This window comes from Manduca sexta, chromosome 9 (genome assembly GCF_014839805.1).
Source record: "Manduca sexta isolate Smith_Timp_Sample1 chromosome 9, JHU_Msex_v1.0, whole genome shotgun sequence".
Classification (NCBI taxonomy): Eukaryota; Metazoa; Arthropoda; class Insecta; order Lepidoptera; family Sphingidae; genus Manduca; species Manduca sexta.
In genome coordinates, this window is record NC_051123.1 from 1,911,831 (window position 1) to 1,933,529 (window position 21,699).

At 35.3% G+C, this 21,699-nt stretch overlaps 1 protein-coding gene across 4 annotated transcripts in view; it reads right to left on the reverse strand.

The window, feature by feature from the left end:
- LOC115455655 (trichohyalin) overlaps window positions 1-21,699 on the reverse strand; it is a 102,735-nt gene that overhangs the window by 16,577 nt on the left and 64,459 nt on the right. For all 4 annotated transcript variants that reach the window (XM_037436733.1, XM_030184308.2, XM_030184309.2 and 1 more), the window contains 2 exons: window positions 12,949-13,145; window positions 11,496-11,677 (listed from right to left, as the gene is read on the reverse strand). In XM_037436733.1, coding sequence (XP_037292630.1) covers window positions 11,496-11,677; window positions 12,949-13,113 — 347 coding nt within the window. In that variant the 5' untranslated portion in view covers window positions 13,114-13,145. The remainder of the gene's footprint in view (window positions 1-11,495; window positions 11,678-12,948; window positions 13,146-21,699) is intronic.

Below are 21,699 nucleotides of genomic sequence, written 5' to 3' on the forward strand. Positions count from 1 at the left end.
TGTATTTAATTACGATTTTTTTCGACGCGCTTTAGTTTAATTTCAATTGTCTTTATTGCATCTTGATTTACGAACTTATTTGCCTATAATAATATGAAGCGCGTATACCGTGTAGTCTTTAGACAAAATATTATATTTTGTTGATTACAAATCCAATGTATTGAATCGATACAAAATCGTTTTAGTGAAAGGACACGAGTTGTCATCAAATCTTCGCAATAAATGCGACAAGTTATTAGGTTTCTATGTTTTTGTGTAGAGGTCGTCACCTTTGAACTAGAAACTCGTAGAAAGCGATAAACGGTAAAATCCTTGCAAATGTAATTTTTATCGATATCGATAAATGTGTTTTAATGAAAGATTTCTAATTTATTGTGTGTGAACTATGACATGTGATACATGAAAGTAAATGCTCCAGACAGTAGAATAAATATTAATGAAAAATAGATTTGATAAATTACATTTGATGGTGTTGTGCGAATAAATGTTTTTGTATTTGTATAAAGGAAATAAACATAAACATTTTTAGAAAGTAAAATCTCGGTACTGGCAAATTATTTACCTTCCTTAGGGTTTTCAAACTTCTATTTATTGTAATTAATGTATACTAATATGTAAAGCGGAAGATTTGGTTTCAACGCGCTTTCAAGAACCACCCAACCGATTTTGTTTTTTTACTAATAGGAAGCTACGTTATTCCTGAGACTGCTATAGGCTATTTTGTATTCCGGAAAAAGTTTTACACGCGGACAGACCCACGAACAAAAACTAGTCATTGCATAAAAACAGGAGCCAACGGAAAAAGCTCTAAAGTCTTTTCAATGGAACTGAAAAATATTTCAACAAATTTATTAACATTCTAAACTTACCTTCACCTCTCAACCAACCAATCGAAAGCATTCACTACAACCAATATTGGCCCCAAACTTACTACACAAACCAGCCAATACGCACTAAAAACTGGCCCAACGTTGGCCCCATACGTAGTTGGATGCCATAAAAACGAGGATATGCTGGCAATGGCGTTGAGGTGAACCGGACAGCCAATCGGGGTCAATAAAGTAAACATCGTAAGTCAGCGCGTGGTATGTGGGGGTTATAAAGTTTTTCTAATGTACAGTCAGGTACGAAAGTATTTGAACAAATTTAAAACTTCAAATCTAAAACACGTATAAAATATTGCACTAGGATCGTATTAAGGATGCAATGCTTTTGAAACGGGAACATAAAACAGTGAAAAACATTTATAAATAGTTATATATTAACGTCGAAAATTCGTGTACATGACACCTCATTATGATTTTCATAATTTTAGCAACAAACATTTCCTCTTCATTCAAATAAACTATAATAAGACGTGGAGTAATATATTTCAGTCACAACAAAAATAATATTTGTATTAAATGTGTACAGACAATTTGACATTATGAATGCCTCGGTATCGTAATTTATTATGATACGTCTGCAGTGCTGAGGTCTAGTGTTCGATCCCCGCGTTGGGTTTAACGATATTGTTTTTTTTTACTCAGTATGAGCCCGAAGTGTACAATTTATGCCTGCCATCGCGATAGGGTTATCACATCATGGGACGCAATACGCATGGGGATAGGTGCGTGCACCAATTGCTTATACCTCCCCCTTCGGGTATGAAGACGCAAGCGTTCATGAATTTGTCGATTTACCTTTATGTCTTACTGTACTGCCTTATACTGGAAATGTAACTATGTACCATATACTTGTAACTATAGGGGATTAGTTTCTGAATGGGATGTTACTCCTCAACATCATACCGTTTATTACAATGCTGCATCCTTCCAAAAAAGGGTACACTTTTATACGAGTGTCTGGCTGGTTGGGTAGCGTAACGTGTTCTTCTGCTAAGCCAGCACTGTTGTGTTCCGGTTGAAGGACATTGATAGTATTTAAATGTTTTAAAATACAAACATCTTATTGAGATTAGCCACGCAGGAGATATTATAGTGTACAAGTATGTGCGCAATACACAGGTGCACTTTCAGTTCCTTTACTCTCATAGTCTGTGAGACGGCAATCCGACATGACCGGAGAGAGATCAGGGGCAGGACAGCTTTACATGCTTTCCGAGGCACGGGGATATCACACCGCCAACTTCCTGACTCCGAGCTGCGACTGAATTTTTTTGATGGAAAAACCTAGTCACAATTATTTTGACCCAACCCGGGAATTGAACTTTGGACCTCAGCACGGTAGTCATACCAGGACCGTGTACGCCACCAAGGCAGTCGATAAAAAGTATTGATGCTGCTTCATTCTTGCTATTAGGTAAATACTAACCAGCAACTAGAATCAGCTTTACACATCCAACTAGGCTATCGTCGTTTCAAATGTACTCTCTGATTATAACACAAATGGAATCGTAATTTTCCACTACTCACTCTGAATACTAATTAAAGGTGGTCTCTTTAACAAGGACTTTATCGCAGTCTCGTTAAGGGATATACATGCTGTAGGTTATTGGCCCCATCGGATCAAGGTGTAGATTCTTGAAATTGATCGACATTTTTACTTTAATTTATTATTATATAAAGTAGATGTATACAAGTGGATTCAATGCCTGAGGTATTTTCTTATAGTCAACCTTTGATGCAGAGATGAGACAATGAATTTAATGTGACCGCTTTGCCGGTCTAGGGGTAGCCTATTTGGTTTGTTATCTGTGAAGATATGGGGACGATTCCTAAGTCTGACATGTTAATAATGGAAGTTAAACAAATAAAAAACATGCACTTGAGTTGCGTTAAATAGGAATTAATGGCCAATATGGCAGTCTAGTTTATTACATTATGCATTAGTTGCACTTATATTTACATCTTCTGTAGTGTGAACATACAATGCCCAGGAAAAAGTATTTTAGTGAAGTGAATCAAATATTAAGTTTCAATTTATTTGAACTACACATCTGCCTACCCCTGAAAAGGAAAAAAGGCGTGACATATGTATGTAAAATTATATGAATAATTACTCATTTAACGATAAAAATAACAACAAATTTTAAATAAAGAACACAGCCGTATCTTTTCACACGACAAATATCGAATGCGTTCTAATACCCGCTAATCTTTTAACAGCTATTAGGTTTCAAGAACAAGTCTGGCTAGATTTTAATCAACAGGATGTTTCCTTGATACCAGCCAATGGCCATGAAACAAGATCATTTTTCTTAACCTGCTATTAGATATTACGTTGGACCTAGACTTGCCCGTGGCAATGCACGATTCAGAACGTGAAGTATTCCTAAGTGTTATTTTATGTTTTTGCTGTATACTGTGATTAAGTTGTGTACAATTTTGAATACAATAGACGATAAATCACTTGTGTATGTTTTGTGTACATCGAATTAAAAAGTTAAATCTGTTTTAATGGTATCTTTAATTGCATATTTTGCTCGCGGTTTCGTTTGGATCAGTTTTACTAGTATGAAAGTGCTTTATAGAGCAATTTTGCGTTGTACATGAAACCCGTCACTCGCTATATAATAATATATGAAAAACCAACAAAAATATCATAATGTATTATTATTGCAAGTAGGTTTAGTCGAATATGGCATTTGCGCGGCGGCTAAAAGTACGCAACTGGAATTATTAAAACACGCCTATAATCAAATCACCAATTTAAACAATCAATTTTATTATAACTTCTGTGCTATTGTGTGTTGTGTTCTAATTAGCATACGCAAATTCACTGCTACCAACATAATAATATTAATACATCGCATAAAGTCAATGATAAAAGAAGTATAGAGGATGGGTAATATGGTCACGTGACATGCGGCACATTTCATGAACAAAATGGTGCCGACTCCGCCCCTTACAATAGTGATATGCTAGTACCGAAAATTTTGTATCGACATCGAAGAATTAAGAGAGACAAACAAGCCCAAAAAGATCAAATACGAAAGGGGTTAGGAACTACCATAATATAAATATAACAAACCATAATGTAAACAAACACACTGAAACTGATTTATAAGTAACAATTGTTAAACAAAGCAGTACCTGTTGTGACAAACATCCAGTTGTGTTTGATATATATTTGTATGTTGCACTATTCCTTGCTAAAAATTTAAGTTACAGATTAAGATATTTATTTAATACATGATAAATGGAATAAGATAGCGTAGCCAGCAATTATTTGGTTGGTTTTATTTTATTTTATTATTATGCTCTTTGATCGAGAAACATAACTATGGTTCAGCAAACTAAAATCAATGACCGTAAAAATGGTGGTTAAGATAATCAATTATAATAATTATTTGCAATAACAACAATATGATTATGTATCTATTTCCGTGCATGCAAAGGTTGCTCGAAACATAAGACCGCCAATTGTAAAAATATATCTTACATTTCATCTTTATGTTGTTTCTTTTATGTTTATCTATTCTTTTATGTAACAATTCTAATTTTATTCATAGCAATATATTAAAGTAATATTAATATTAGGTGAAGTATAATAATCATTACTATTTTACTTATCGGGAATATTGTTGGAAAACAGTTATCTTTACTCGCGTTAATTAAACGTGTGGTTTATGCATATCTTCTCAAAATGTAAAGAAATATGTATTTGGTGTAGGATTCCAATCACGTCGCTCAATATTCTCAATTCATTTTGCCTTGGTTTTTAAATTTGTTGGTTATCTTAAAAAATATTCTAATTTCACTTAGTTTGTCGTTCTGAATAATACAATATTGATGTGTGCTCTAACATTCTTTCAAAGACAAAAACCGTAACTGATAAACGGGCGTCTGTTAAAATATCGATATCAATAATTTCTAAACAAATCCACCCACCCATCCCTAAGCTCGTGTGTAAACAAACATAATGATTTTAATGTGTATAAATCACGCCTAAAAGGGTCCAAAGCTTAACAAACCAGATCCACATATCATTTTAATTGATAAAAACACATCCAAAAAAGTAATTATACAAAGATATTTGCTAATTTTCGGTAAAAACAGTTACTAACCTATGAAAATATATTTCGGGGTCTTTCTTGCGTGAATTTGATTTGCATCCTTTCACACAACACTGAGTCATTTTCGAAACTTAACAAATACACTAATAAACACACTGAACAATTGAGAATATGATTATATTACTTTAAATTCAATATTTATGAAGATTTGTTTACATCGTCTGACACTACATGTACTTGCCGACTGGCCAGCATAAAATGGCGTTTCTGCCGCAAGGCGGTCCCAGTGTGTTGAAGTAAACGAAATAGTGCCATATGCGAAGAAAGCAATTATTTTTGTCTTTTTTTGTTGCGTTCCAAATAAGCTTTGAGTAAAAGAGATAGACATACTTAGTCTGGCCATAAATACTGTTACACTTAATTATAAAAAAATATTACATTTGAATTTCGAATCTGTCATTTTTATACGATTGTTCATTGTGTTTTCTCATTTTGGCGCCAATACATTGTAAAATATTTTGCGATATTAAAATGGTGTGGGGTGATAAAGAGAACCGAATCGCTGTGATAGCATTACACAAAGTAGGTATGGAGCCAAATGCAATTTTTAAAACTCTCCATACACTTGGTATTAGTAAAATGTTTGTGTACCGGGCTATTAATAGGTACAATGAGACCTCCTCTGTTTGTGACAGAAAAAGATCTGGCCGTCCACGTAGTGTTCGTACGAAAAAGGTGGTCAAAGCAGTAAGGGAAAGAATTCGAAGAAATCCTGTCCGAAAGCAAAAGATTTTATCTCGGGAAATGAAGATAGCACCTAGAACCATGTCGCGTATTTTAAAAGATGACTTAGGACTTGCAGCCTATAAGAGACGCACTGGCCATTTCTTAACTGATAATTTAAAGAAGAATAGGGTGGTAAAATCGAAACAACTACTGAAGCGGTACGCAAAGGGAGGTCACAGAAAAATTTTGTTTACGGATGAGAAAATTTTTACAATTGAGCAACATTTTAACAAACAAAATGACCGTATTTATGCTCAAAGCTCTAAGGAAGCTTCCCAATTAGTCGACAGAGTGCAACGTGGACATTATCCGACTTCAGTGATGGTTTGGTGGGGTGTTAGCTATGAAGGAGTGACTGAGCCATATTTTTGTGAAAAAGGTATCAAAACATCGGCACAAGTGTATCAAGATACCATTCTTGAGAAGGTAGTTAAGCCCCTTAACATCACCATGTTCAATAACCAAGTATGGTCCTTCCAGCAAGACTCGGCGCCGGGTCATAAAGCTCGGTCCACGCAGTCTTGGTTGGAATCGAACGTTTCGGACTTCATCAGAGCTGAAGACTGGCCGTCGTCTAGTCCCGATCTTAATCCGCTGGATTATGATTTGTGGTCAGTTTTAGAGAGTACAGCTTGCTCTAAACGCCATGATAATTTGAGTCCCTAAAACAATCTATACGATTGGCAGTGAAGAATTTTCCCATGGAAAGAGTGCGTGCTTCTATTGATAACTGGCCTCATCGTTTAAAGGACTGTATTGCAGCCAATGGAGACCACTTCGAATAAGCTTTTTATATTTTTAATTGTTTTATATTTATGTATTAAACTGACACACTGTAAAAGTAATAAATGTTATTTGCAGTTAACAATTTTCTTTTTTCTTTATTACAATATTTATGGCAAGACTAGGTATATATTGACAATTCTGCGTCGATTTCCCTAACATAAATATAACTTATTCATATAGCTAACTTTTGAGGCCTGTCCTCTTTATATTTAGTCATTGCATAAAGTATAGTTTACGCGTCTTCGTCGTCGGTTTTGTCACGATGTTGGCAACACTGCCTGGCCGGGACGCGGCGAATAATCGTGATATGTCAACATTCGCATAATGCCATACTATGTTGTAGGCATAGTGATTGGTTGAGGGATAGGAATTTCGCCTCTTTGGTAGTGATAATAATTACTATTTACGGTCAATTACTCACACAGATATCATGTTCCCCGAGGAGGTAGGCAGAGATGCAACTAGGGCGTCCGTCCATTTTTGGCCACGTGTGTTTCGTCCCATGAGGCGAACGGGGGCGATCCTATCGCCATATTGGGTACACATCATACTCCCGATAATAAGCAGAAAGACCGAATATTACTTCACACGGGGCAACTTCAGTACAATCGGTCTTCCCAGTAAGGCAATTATTTTGCGGTATTTTCATCTCTTATTACATATAAAATTATTTCATGAGGTTTATACTCCTAGAATCAATACGTATCAAGAAATGAATGTTGGAATCTCCAACTGATATCTATATATAATATACAAAAGTACTGTTTCCATCTACCTACACGGAATAACAAACGCGTTGTAAGTAATGCAGCGTGGACTGAGGCGAATTTCCATTGAAATGCTTACATGATATGTATTGGCCAACCATGTAGGTATCAATGTGATTTGAGTGTCGATACTTCGAAACTGACAATAACATGGGAAATGAAAATATCAATATTTGACGACATCCTAAGATCTCGTGAGATCCTAAAATCTAATTCTAAGATACACTAGTGATTTTCTTTTTGATACGGGCCAGGCAGGTAACCTGATGGTAAGTGGGGTCCAAGAGTATGTCGACTGACAAGAGATGATTACCCTTCGACAGTCGACACAATTATGCCGGCCTGTTGGAACCGGATATACACAGGCTAATCTCGTAACGCGACACATTTACGTGGGCCAGTACGCTGTCGTGCTAAGCTCAAACGCGGTATCTAAAAAAAAATCAAATTCTTGATTTTTATGTGGTCAGATAGTTTAAAGAAATACCCATCTAAGTAACTTACCTAAACAGTATCTTGTTTAGAACTTGTTCAGAAAAACCTTAAAAGAGTTTCTCTATCTCAGTTTTACATACAAAACTATATTTACAAAACTTCGATTATCTCGAAATAAGGTTTCCCTGACATATCGCTTTTGCGCTTAGCAGTATGGCGGTTTGTAAGAACTTGTGTACTTTGGTGGTTATAAACGTGTGTTGTGAACTTTACAACCGCCAAGGTTGTGTATTAATAGTTTTTACTATTTCTTTGTATCCTGGATGACCACCAATCCTTGAAACGTTCGCCATTCGATCGGAAACATGCAAATTGCGTAACGTAATGGAAATAGTGAATTATGGTACTTGCAACGAAGGATGCACCACCGGCAAGATGTCGCAATTTCAAATGTCAGGTGAAGAGGAACCTTTGTTTGCGTTTAAGGTTTTTCTGATATGATAATGAGTCTGAGGTACTAGGTTTGATTTTTGGATAAGTGAGAGTTATTCCAAAACGACCGGATTGTTATTTAAATATTTTATTTTCCTAATGATTCCATCCCAATCCCTCTCAGTAGTAGAGGAGGCCCGTGCTCAGCAGTGGGCAAGTATATAATACAGGGCTGATATTATTATTATTATTAATGATTCCATCTATAATATTTACAGTGATTCTTTTAGTAACTAGGTTATATTAATTTGATTCTCATGGGATGAGGAGGGGGGGGGGGTACCACTATTTGATTCGTAATTCGCCCCGATGTTTTAAGGTTTATCGTCTATAGTCTGTCAGTGAGTCCAACGTTCTAGGTTAGGTGGGTGACATGCTCACCCTTTCGAGACTTAAGATTAGCAAAGTTACGATTAACTATTAGCGTCTTCTTTCCTTTTAGGGTTGAAAAGCGAAAGTTTTTTTGAAAATTGATGGAATGATTTTTGATTGACTTTTCGGATGACCAACACAGCCGCCTCTGACCATGAAGTATACACAGTCTTTGAAACGTCAGGAGAAAATTAAAATAATAAAAATCCGTTAAATAGTTTCATTTCGAAATCGATATGGATTAATTGTCTTTGTTTTCTTCTAGATGCCTTTCAGTTCTTTAGTGTGTCCACCCGACACTACTGGTCAGTTATGTTACTAAAGCATAATGGGTTTTTAAGGGTTAAATGACACATATTATAACATTTGGTATTTCATGAAACCAGAAGACTAGGAACGAAATTTACTTATAGAGTAGCATTTATAGAGTCTACACAACCAGCATCTCGTTAGAGTATGTAAATTTTATTGAGCCCCGCGGAATGCGGTCGCGGTAGTTTGTATGCAGTATCTTCTATGTAAATGCTTGAATATTTTTAGAATTCTTGTGAGTTTAATGAAATATGACAATATATTATATACGTAGATATTACTTTAGTATATAGCTAATCATAGGATATTCGTATCAGCCCAGATAGCGACGGTAGGTAAGGTGTAAGACCCGTCATAGTGTCCCAAGTTAGTGTCTCGCGTTCTGGGATCAGTCAGAGTAGATCTTCAAACAGGCCGGCATAACTGTGTCGACTGGCGAGAGATGATCACTCATCAGTTGATACTCTATCTGGACCATACTCCACTCACACTTCAGGTGCAGTGAGGTCACTGTCTTGTCCGTAAAAGAATGTCTAATTCTAATTATTGATTGCCAGAGAAGTAAAACTACAAAGTACTAAACATTCGGTCAAGTCAAGTATATTAGCTTCTTTTATCCCTTAAAATTTACGACATTTGTAGTATTTCATTCCGGAATAAAATCCGCGTGGATCCTTGAGAAATAGCTAGTTAGCTAATAAAACAAAAGAAGGACAAAATTACGTACCACGTTGTAACCTACATACCATTTAAGAGGAAAATTCGTGAATATATGCAGAGACATTACACAAACCAAGGAGTGTCGTGCCAGTACTTGAAAGAAAAATAAAGATTATTTCAAAATCTTTATAAAGTGAGAAAACAATCAAATCAATCGCCTCGTAAGCGAAACGACCGCCCATAAACAGTAGCAACATTCGATATTTGAATTACAAAGCCTCAAGTGGTACTGCACTGCGCTCGTCACCGTGTGACATTGTAACCAGCATAATTACTTAGCGTTAAGAGACTTAATATTATGTCTCAGGATGGGAAGCGCAGTGGAGTGCCACGCAGTACTTTCATAATCCAAAGTTATGTATGTCGTTACTACTGTTTATGGGCGGTCGTATCGCTGACTATCAGGCGAGACGCATTTATCTTGTCATTTAGTTGCAATAAAAAATAGTCAAAATCTTAAGTTTGTCTCTAAATGTAAGAATTCGTTGGATATAACCTGTTTAAGATCTGAAGACAGACGCTTGACATTTGAACTGTGCATGACCTTTGAATTAATGTCATAGAGTCGACTCAAACGATGATGCGGAATAAACGGGTACAACTCGTAAAGGAATTTTTTTAAATTAAAAAATGGTTAAAAACCTCTTCGTCTATAAATATGACGTATTAAACTATTACATTTAAATAAATTGAATGCAAAATGTACTTGTCTAGTTCCATATTTTTAAGAAGAGCTTGCGCATGAGAGACACGTTTTAATGACTATACAATATAGTGTGCATTATACATCTACATTCATCCCGCTCCTAGCCGAATTTCGTGCACGTCGGCCAATTTGTACGGAGATCAGCCAGGTACGCAGGAAATATAGTGCGTAAGTGTGTACGCAATACACAGGAGCAATCTCTGTTCCTTCACTCTCATAGTCCGGTGGGACTGCAATCCGACATGACCGGAGAGAGATCAGGCGCAGGACCAACGACTTTAGGTGCTTTCTGAGATTCGGGGGTACCACACCGCCAACTTCATAACTCCGAGGTGGGATTATGTAATTTTTAGGATGGAAAATCTCAGTCCTAATGTTTTGACCGGTCCTGTATTTAACCTTGGATCTCAGTAACTATGTGGGATGGACCCATTTTCGGCGATAGAAATCCAGCTCACAGATGTCATCCCGTCTCGGGACAGGAACAGGTGAGGATAGCTCCTCCTTTTCGCTCGGCAATCCGACACAAGAATGAATTGACATCCGTCAACAGTAAGAATTTGTATGTTCTGAAAAGTTGGCGGAAGTCTCCTTAGATCTTAGGGCACCGTTCTGACGAGAGTCCTGGAATTTTGTCTGACGTTCCATTGTTACTCTACTATAAGACATCTAATAAGTCATCAAGATAGTCGACGTAAATACTTGAGGACAAGATTTCTTGCTGCCAAATCATTATGCCGTGAAAGAGACCGTGAGACACCCGCTGTGCTATCTCAACTAGAAAATCGAATGCTTTTAATTACGAAACATTTTCTATGGATTTACTTAAAAAAGTCGAAGCACGCGCTTGTAAAGATGTTTGTTTGGTGCGGCTTCGTAGTATTAGATCATAAGAAATGTGATGCAGTAATGGTTCCCGTTAAATTTGTTTTGACAATAAAGACTTTTTTGGTCAGAGAATTTATATTGGCGTAGAGGGAATAAATCCTCTTTTAGATATTTAGTTAACTACTCAATTGTTAGGTCAAAAGAATTTTAATAGCACAGAGTATATAACAAAAAAATAACTCTTAGAAATATTTGAAATAAGAACAATACCTCAATTACTTGATACTGTCACACACGCCAATCGCCTTGTTAAAAAAAAAACATCAGTACTAACCTGTAAGCGTGGACATGCACAGGGCATCCAGTGAGTGGGTTGTAAAGCAACAATACGCATGCCACCACGTCTCCTTGCACCACGGCGCTGGTGATGCTGCCGTGTGGGATGAAGTGCTTGATTGTCTGCTGCTTGCCCTTCGCCGTCACATTCTGGATGATCTTCAGTCCTTTGTGCGACACCTGGTGGGGTTTAGATAAGCTTAATATTAATATCAGTCAGTGACAATTTGGCGTATCAGTGCCGAAGTCACCGATTTTATTGTAATAAAAATGATCAGATTTTTTTGTCAATTCGGATGACTCGGTGACGGTGACGTTGTTACCGCACATTCGAATATCGTACTGAGATCTCGGGCTTAAATTTCGGGACGGCAAAGTCATATTGGGTATTTCTGATGAGTAGATAAGTACCAAACCGGAGGTTGGAATTGTGTGTGGCTCGTAAATTAAATAAGTAACTGACTCGCCTCCTAAATGAGACCTAACATGCTGGCAAAATGAGGGTGTGTTCTTCTGCTTTTGCCATAAATGAAAAAAATCATGATATGTCCAGTGTTCGATCAATTGACCAAATAAATACCTACTGAGACGGTACTACTTTTGTGTTCAAAGAAAAAAGACGATCTATGCGGAATGAACGTGTTCTCTACAAACACATCGAACGTCATCAGAAAGTAATATTTTAAAAAATCAGGTAACTAGGCTAAGATATTATAGTTATTGACCGATGAGATAACAATTTCGAAGGAAGCAACATTACATAAATCCATTACATAGGCACGTCGTTACTTTCAACGACCTTTTTTCGCAATGTATTTTATGCACTAAAACCGATAATTAAATTGTCTATAAGAGGTTAATTCGCATCGAAACTCGTAAAGAAATGATTGATGCGGCCATTGCGAATACAAAAACGTATTGTTACAAGTAGAATAATTAATTATACGCGTACTTTGTGAAATTAAAGAGCCCTATTAAGGTATGATAGCGGTAATGAGCCATCAGAATTTTTGAATTAACCGGTGTCACGATAACGTGGTCAAAATTACCCTTCACACGCATCTTTAGACTGATATATTTCGAATGATGGCATTGACACGAATGAAATCACTTATTAGTTAATACCAGTCTGTCCACAGATTTGTCATCAGTGCAACTTAAAATCATTCGCCCTTATTGGTAAATGATTGCCTCCACCAGTGCCAGAGGAATTTTGGCCTATTCATCTTTTGGCAAGTAGATATCTATTACTTTTAGTTCGTATAAAGTTTCATCAGCTATTGTATAATTATATTTTGTTTTATGATGTTTTTTCAGTGTATTTTCTACTTAAAAGTTTTCACCAATTATATCACATGCACCTGTTCATTCTACAATTTAATCTTTTGATAGATTGGTAGATCAACATGTTCTAATCTCTTTCATTTTGTTTATCGGATCAACAGACATACCTGTAGTGTGACCTTGAATGGTTCCAAGTCTCTCGCCCTCTCTTCCAGCAGTCTGATCGCTGGCAGCGCAAACTCCTCTCCCCTCAGGCCGCGTGACTCCTGCGCCCCCAGGAACCACACGTAGTAGGAGGCCTTCTTGATGTCTTTTTTCAAACGTAACGCCATTTTGACGGAGCTGTTATGTCATTGTTGATATTCTGTAACAAGATTTTGAGGTTAGGAATTGAGAATGGAACCTAGTACTATGCTTGTTAAAGATGACAAGATTTATTACTTAAGTGGATTATTGGCGGTTTAAGTTTTCATATATATTTGGACGTGACTATATTGAAAATGTTACTTCAAATTGACATTTACCGAAACCATTGTTTATGAGCGACGTACCCTCATAATTTAATTTTAGTGAAATTATTAATAACAAGAAAACATTTTCGAAATAATAACATTTTATAGTAGCATCCGTGAAGCAATTGTTCTTTTTAGCAAAGATTTATCCATTTTTTCCAATACTACTCTTTTGCCACGTCACAGCTCATTTGAATTCCTTCTCAAACATTTTCTCGTTTTTGAACAAAGTATAAGCATGTAAAATTGCTTCAACAATTTAAACGAATACAACACAGTTGCAAATATCATGAAGCTTACCATCAGACCTAGATCATTCGTAGCGGTAAACTTATAGAACTAGGATGCACCGTAAGGCAAATTTGCCACTTCATTACAGATAATATGTACTTAGCGTCAAATTGAATGAGAAAATCTATCGCGATACCGCCTCCTTCGTAAACCTTATTAATCATCGTACTAACTGCTTCTAACTTTGATTATGTTTTCAGATAAAAGCTAACCCCCTTATTCATAGACGTTATTTATCTAAGGACGGAGCATTCCTGTGATAACAAGTCTGTTTCTCAGCGTTGTTTATTTGAGGGCTTGCTGTTTGTTTGTTGATAACCAACTAGATTCAAGTTGTATCTCAATATTAGCCAATCACAACGGCCCTATGTCTACGCCATGCGAAGGCTGCCATGCTGTCAGAACTGAGAAACAGACTTGTTATCACAGCAATGCTCCATCCATAGATAAAAAACGTCTGTGAATAAGGGGGTAAATTTATACATAATAAAAAACAAAGTCCCCTTTTCTGTCTGTATGTTATTGATTTTTTCAAAATGTACTGAACGGATTTTTATGAAATTTGGTGTGGAAATAGTTTAAGACCCTGGGAAGGTTATAGGCTACTTTTTATCCCAGAAAATATATAGCGGGACTTTTATCCTCTAAAACTCCTTCACTTGGGCGAAACAGATTGAGAATACGGGCGTAACCTATCATCATGATAAAGAGTATTCCAGAACTTTACCCCCTCTAGAATTCGGCATGAGTCAATAATTTTTCCAGTCTTTGATAGTGTTCATTAACTATTGTGTTCGGAACGGTAATAATTTCCAAAGGCAGGGATCCCTAATTCTAGAATCATTACTATGTTTTATGGGGATTATTTAATGACCCAAGAATTAAGTCTTTAAAAAACCTTTGTGAAATGTGAACCATTTATTATGCTACACTGATAGTAATTTGAAGGCTGTCTGTTACTTTCTATGGTGAAATTACCATTTTACAATTTAAATTCTATAGATGCGCACGATTGGCAAATTTACCATAATATCATTACGAAATAAGGGCAGTGTACATGACCAGGTTTCGCGATTGTGAACTTGGCTTTTGAACTCGAAGTAAACGTACGGATTGTTTTATGAGGCGACGGTTTTTGAATACAAATGTTTGTTTAGTTGCAATACAGTTGTTAAAGTTAACATGATTATTATTAGTGTTTATATGTTAGTAGCATTTGCTTGCAGCTTGGCTCGTGTGAAAAGTTTTCCCGGTATAAAATAGAGCCTATATATTTACTTAGACCTCTAGCAATATATTGGTGAAAATTGTATTTAATTTAATGCAGTAAATTTTGCATGATTCGTGTATAAACATAGGAACAGACTAAAATTCTAAAAAACTGTTTTGCCTTTCTGTTGATCTAATAAAGACGCCCGAAAATACAGACATGGGCTTGTTACAATATTATTATATGAAAAGATAAAGTTATGTTTAGTGAATTTTGTTTTGTAGAACATATACGCTGCCTAAACTCAGGGAGATGATAAAAGTACATTGCATATCAATTTATTCATTTTAGCACAACCCGTATCAATTTATTATTGGATTTAATAATTTTAAGACAATAGTTTTTTAAATTGTGTTAAAAAAAAACAGCAACTGTTATAAAATATAATACAATTTACAATCTGTATCATATCAGATAATTTCTGTTGATGAATTAACTAGATCCTTGGATTCAAATATCAAATCTCGCACCAATACAAAAGGTTCAAAATTCTCTCACGCACCAGTTACTTAACATTTAACCTTGAGTTACATTTAATTGGTGGCTAACAATTAAAAGAACTGTCGACAGTTATTTCGCAAGTTATTTTGAATGTCTTTCTACGCATGCAAATAATTTACGTAAAGCCAAATATAGGAGAAGCGGTGCTAGCCTAGTTGGGTGTGGAACGGACTGCCGAGACGAATGTTAGCAGGTTCAAAACCCAAGGACACACCTCTGACTATTCTAAAACCATTTGTGTATTTGAGAATTATCGCTTGCTTTAACGGTGAAGGGAAACATCAAAAGGAAACCTAAGAAGTTCTCTATAGAAATTTTGAGGGTGTGTGCAGTCTACCAATCCGCACTAGGCACGCGTGGTGAACTAAGGCCTAATCTCTCTCAGTAGTAGAATAGGCCCGTGCCCAGTAGTGGGACAGTATACAATACAGGGCTGATATTATTAGTATATTTTACAAATATGGGATATAAAAAAATCATTAATAATGAACTCTACAAAATGTTTATCAGTATGCAAAATATGCTTGAAATACGTAGCTAAATTACGTAAGTATTAAGAATGAAATATTTAATACAAGTATTAATGTATAAAATAAGATACCAATACCAATACAAACAAACCACCATATTATGTATACCAATCTTCTATCTATTCTTCTATCTTCTATCTATACTTATAATAAATCTGTAGAGAGGTCAATTCTGTACATGAAATATATTTCCAAAATAACTATCAGGGGGTGATTAGGGATCGATACTGATGCCAAAAATGCAATTAGTAAAATTTTTGTCTGTCTGTCTGTCTGTCTGTCTGTCTGTATAACCGTTATAGAAACAAAAACTACTCGGCGGATTTTAACGAAACTTGGTACAATTATTTGTCATACTCCTGTGCTGGTTATAGTATACTTTTCAACACGCTACAATTAATAGGAGCAGAGCAGTGAAGGGAAATGTTGGGAAAACGGGAGAAGTTACTCCATTTTTAAGCTTCCGTCGCGTGTGCAACCTTAATGGTTAAAGCTACACAGAAATCATGTATGACGGAAATGTTCTCCTTAAAATTATGTAAAAAATATCTCACGACAGCATATGTCTATCTTTTATGGTTGACTCACAATAACACGTGTAACTCCCGATAGCTTAGCAGTTCGAAGCTTTCTCATTATATTTGTCTACTCTTACGTTTATAACACTCCCAGTCATCCCTAATTAAAAAAGTTAACATTATTAAATATTCCATAAAAAGAATCATAGAAATCGGTATAGAAACACCAAAGTTATACATGAAATACGCTAATAATAAGCCATCACGCGTGAATACTGAATCATGCTATAAGGATTATTTTTGTATATATATAAGGTCGCGAACGCACAGGCAGGCGGCTTGCTTGGCACCTAGAGGCTATCGAATCACCTAGCGAGTAGCTTCGTAAAATGAACATTCTCGAACGTTCGCGACCGGCTCCATTTTTGAAGTCCGAAATCCACGCGGGCGAAGCTGCGAGCGGAAGCTAGTTATTAATAAATTACCAACACAAACAATATTATATACATAACTGGACTAACACTATTTATATAAATATAGAGAAATAAGTTTAAAATATAAAATAATTTTGAGAGAAAATAAGAAATAAAAGAATTTTTATTATTTTTGTTGTTATTATGATTATATGTATATGTAAGCATTTTTTATATAAGAGGTATGTAGAAGTGTATTAAAGCACCCTAACTTTTTCTTTTTTATAATTTGGTATATAATCAATGTTTTGTCTAATTATATCCTTGTTTTATTGATGAAAATTAATGTTTGATGAAAATAAATCTTAAAAATAACACCGCTTTATTTTATTTATCTATATAATTAATTAAGCTGAAGAGTTTGTTTGTTTGAACGCGTTAATCTCAGCAACTATTGGTTCGAATTGACAAAATATTTAGTGTTGGATAGCCTATTTATCGAGGAAGGCTTTAGGGTATATAACATCACGCCATTAAGAATGGGAGCATCATTAAAAATGCTAAAAAACGGGGAAAATTTATTCCTTTTGAGAACTTCCATTACGTTCACTGCGTAAACGGTTACGCAACAAATATGTATAACCGAATTGTTTCTCGTAAAAAGTTATAAAAATATATTTTAAAATAACGTCCCCGCCACAACTGTTTGCTTGTTTAAACGCAATAAACTCAAAAACTACTCAACGCATTCCGGTGAAATTTGGTATGAACATAGTTTGAGACCCTGGGAAGGGCATAGACTACTCTCTATTCCAGGAAAATATATATCGGGACTTTCATCCCGAAAAACTCTGCCACGCGGGCGGAGCTGCAGGCAATATAATAATATGTATCTATCAAATAATTGTAATGAAGAATTAATGATTACTTTCTTACGCCAATCATCGCCGATTGAAATAATCAAGTTAATTTGATGAACGGCTTTTTTCTACGTCGAATGGGGTCACTATCATCAGCCATATAATTATGACAATCATCAAAAGTTTACAAAAAATTTTGACCACGAACATCAAAACGCGATATTAAAATTAACTGAGCTGATGACCCGAATAACTTGTTTATATGTCGACGAATGAAATGACAATTAATTTTGCGTCATACCATCACGCTTTTTTCTTTTATGGGTAGCTAGTAGTTGAACATCGCCAGTTAAGTTTTATGTAATATCGCTAGATAGGATATATTTTATATCTGTCCGGATAGCGACCATTGTACACAAGGTGTAAGCCGCCATAGTGGTCCAAGTAAGTGTGTCGTGTTCTAGGATGAGTCTGTGTATATCCGGTTCCAACAGGCCAGCATAATTGTGACGACTACCGAGGGGTAATCATCTGTCGTCAGTCGACATTCTATTGGAACTCTCTCCAATTACCATCAGGTGCAGTGGGGTCACTGTCGTGCTCAAATAAAAAAGAACACAATATTTGGTATAGATCTTGGATGAACTTTAAAGGTATATTGGTGTTAGCTGATTTTTTATAATGACAACGAAATCCTTGACGGTCAACTTAATTCTACAATCTTCATAAAAATATAAATAAAAACCTTTGATTAAAATGCAATATAAGAAAAACAAACTAACAAAAATACGTAGTAGGTTTTTCTACTCCAAAAAAATAGCAAACACATGGATTATTGATAGGGGGCCTTGTTTACAATCGGGCATTCTCAATGATTAAAGAGTATAGAGGATGGGTAATATGGTCACGTGACATGCGGCACATTTAATGCATAAAATGGCGCCGACTCCGCCCCTTACAATAGTGATATGCTAGTACCGAAAATTTTGTATCGACATCGAAGAATTAAAAGAGAGACAAACAAGCCCAAAAAAGGTCAAATACGAAAAGGGTTAGGTTCTACCATAATATAAATATAACAAACCATAATATAAACAAACAAACTGAAACTGATTTATAAGTAACAATTGTTAAAGAAAGCAGTACCTGTTGTGACAAACATCCAGTTGTGTTTGATCTATATTTGTATGTTGCACTATTCCTTGCTAAAAATTTAAGTTACAGATTAACATATTTACTTAATACATGATAAATGGAATAAGATAGCGTAGTCAGCAATTATTTGGTTGGTTTTATTTTATTTTATTATTATGCTCTTTGATCGAGAAACATAACCATGTTTCAGCAAACTAAAATCAATGAGTGTAAAGATGGTGGTTAAGATAATCAATTATAATAATTATTTGCAATAACAACAATATGATTATGTATCTATTTCCGTGCATGCAAAGGTTGCTCGAAACATAAGACCGCCAATTGTAAAAATATATCTTACATTTCATATTTATGTTGTTTCTTTTATGTTTATCTATTCTTTTATGTAACAATTCTAATTTTATTCATAGCAATATATTAAAGTAATATTACTATTAGGTGAAGTATAATAATCATTACTATTTTACTTATCGGGAATATTGTTGGAAAACAGTTATCTTTACTCGCGTTAATTAAACGTGTGGTTTATGCATATCTTCTCAAAATGTAAAGAAATATGTATTTGGTGTAGGATTCCAATCACGTCGCTCAATATTCTTAATTCATTTTGCCTTGGTTTTAAATTTTTGGTAATCTAAAAAAATATTCTAATTTCACTTAGTTTGTCGTTCTGGATAATACAATATTGATGTGTGCTCTAACATTCTTTCAAAGACAAAAACCGTAACTGATAAACGGGCGTCTGTTAAAATATCGATATCAATAATTTCTAAACAAATCCACCCACCCATCCCTAAGCTCGTGTGTAAACAAACATAATTATTTTAATGTGTATAAATCACGCCTAAAAGGGTCCAAAGCTTAACAAACCAGATCCACATATCATTTTAATTGATAAAAACAAATCCAAAAAGTAAATATACAAAGATATTTGCTAATTTTCGGTAAAAACAGTTACTAACCTATGAAAAGATATTTCGGGGTCTTTCTTGCGTGAATTCGATTTGCATCCTTTCACACAACACTGAGTCATTTTCGAAACTTAACAAATACACTAATAAACACACTGAACAATTGAGAATATGATTATATTACTTTAAATTCAATATTTATGAAGATTTGTTTACATCGTCTGACACTACATGTACTTGCTGACTCGCCTGCAACAAATGGCGTTTCTGCCGCAAGGCGGTCCCAGTGTGTTGAAGTAAACGAAATAGTCCCATATGCGAAGAAAGCAATTATTTTTGTCTTTTTGTTGCGTTCCAAATAAGCTTTGAGTAAAAGAGATAGACATATATATTGACAATTCTGCGTCGATTTCCCTGACATAAATATAACTTATTCATATAGCTAATTTTTGAGGCCTGTCCTCTTTATATTTAGTCATTGGGCATTCTTTACCCACACCATCTTATATTAAATTGATGTTTGATTTAATTGTTGGTAGAAGGATCGGTGACAAGGATTTGAGTTTCAAAATAGGGGATATTACATTCTTGTAGGCTTTGAATATGATGATATGTCTCAAGTTGTCTTGAAGAAGTCTTTCATATATCGCAGAGGACCACATAGGTCTCAAATAAAACTAGATTTCGGAGTTTTATCACAGTTTTTATATTGTTTAAATTTCACGCTACGTTTCGAAAACTACAGCCTTCATAGTCACGGGGTGGAGTAGTAATGATCGTCAAAAGTCAACGATACAATAACTTCTTACATTTTTTTTAAATTTTAGCTTTTAACAGTCGGATACAGACAGAGCTCACAGTGCCTTGAACCACGTAGGTTGACTACTTAGGGGACCTAGCCATAAGGTGCAGTAAATGACCGTCAAATTACGTTTATAGGTTGCCAATTGGACTATTGCCAAAATGATTTTGTTTCCAAAACACAGATTACTTTCTGGCGCTGAGAATATAAAGTCTTCGACGAACATTTACCGTGCCCAGAATCTGAAGATTTTTAATAACATTTCACCAAAGAGCCTACCTACAATAGTAATATACAGGCTTCCTTATAAATTAACTTGTGTTAGCGTTAAGAAGTGATTAAGAATTGCTTAAATAGCTGTCAAAAACATCACCGGTTCCTAGTATAAACCTTATTAAGAGGCAAGATGGCGGGTTTTGACTTACAGCTGATCGAATAAATTTGTGTTTTAACTAAGCATAGCTTTGCGAAATTTTTATATGTACGACTGTATAAAATTCTTAGGAACGCGGACGATCCGGCCTCCATAACATTATGCAGAACTAGAATTCGTTTCGTGGACGCCTTAATATTAATAATAATACAAGTCATTACTTCTGCTCATTAATATCTTTATGGTTGTGTTATAAAACTACTTATCCGACAACTTTTACTAAGTGCCACTTGTGAAATAAAATCGAAAAACGAAAAAACTTCATTAAAATCGCCACAATGATTGACAATATGTTTAACGGTTCAAAACTAATGAAGTTCTGAATTCAGTCAAGCTGGTTAAACGATTTTTTAAAACATAAATATTGAGTTAACAGGAATTAGTGTTAAACCATAGTTTGGGCGATGGGTATACAATGATCCTACCAATAAATTATATTAAATGTGAATTATCCCTAAAATTTTCAAAAATTATTTGTGGTTGTTTTTTTTTTCATTTAAAAAATTACTCAGTCACAGTTTGGAGTCACAAAATTGGTGGTAATACGTCCGTACCTCGGAAAGCACTTAAAGCAGTCTTGCACCTGATCTCTCTCCGGTCATGTCGGATGGCCGTCACACTGGACTACGAAAGAGAAGGAACAGAGAGTGCTTGTGTATTACGCACACACGTGTGTACTATAATATCTCCTGCGTACCTGGCTGATCTTCGTTGAGATTAAC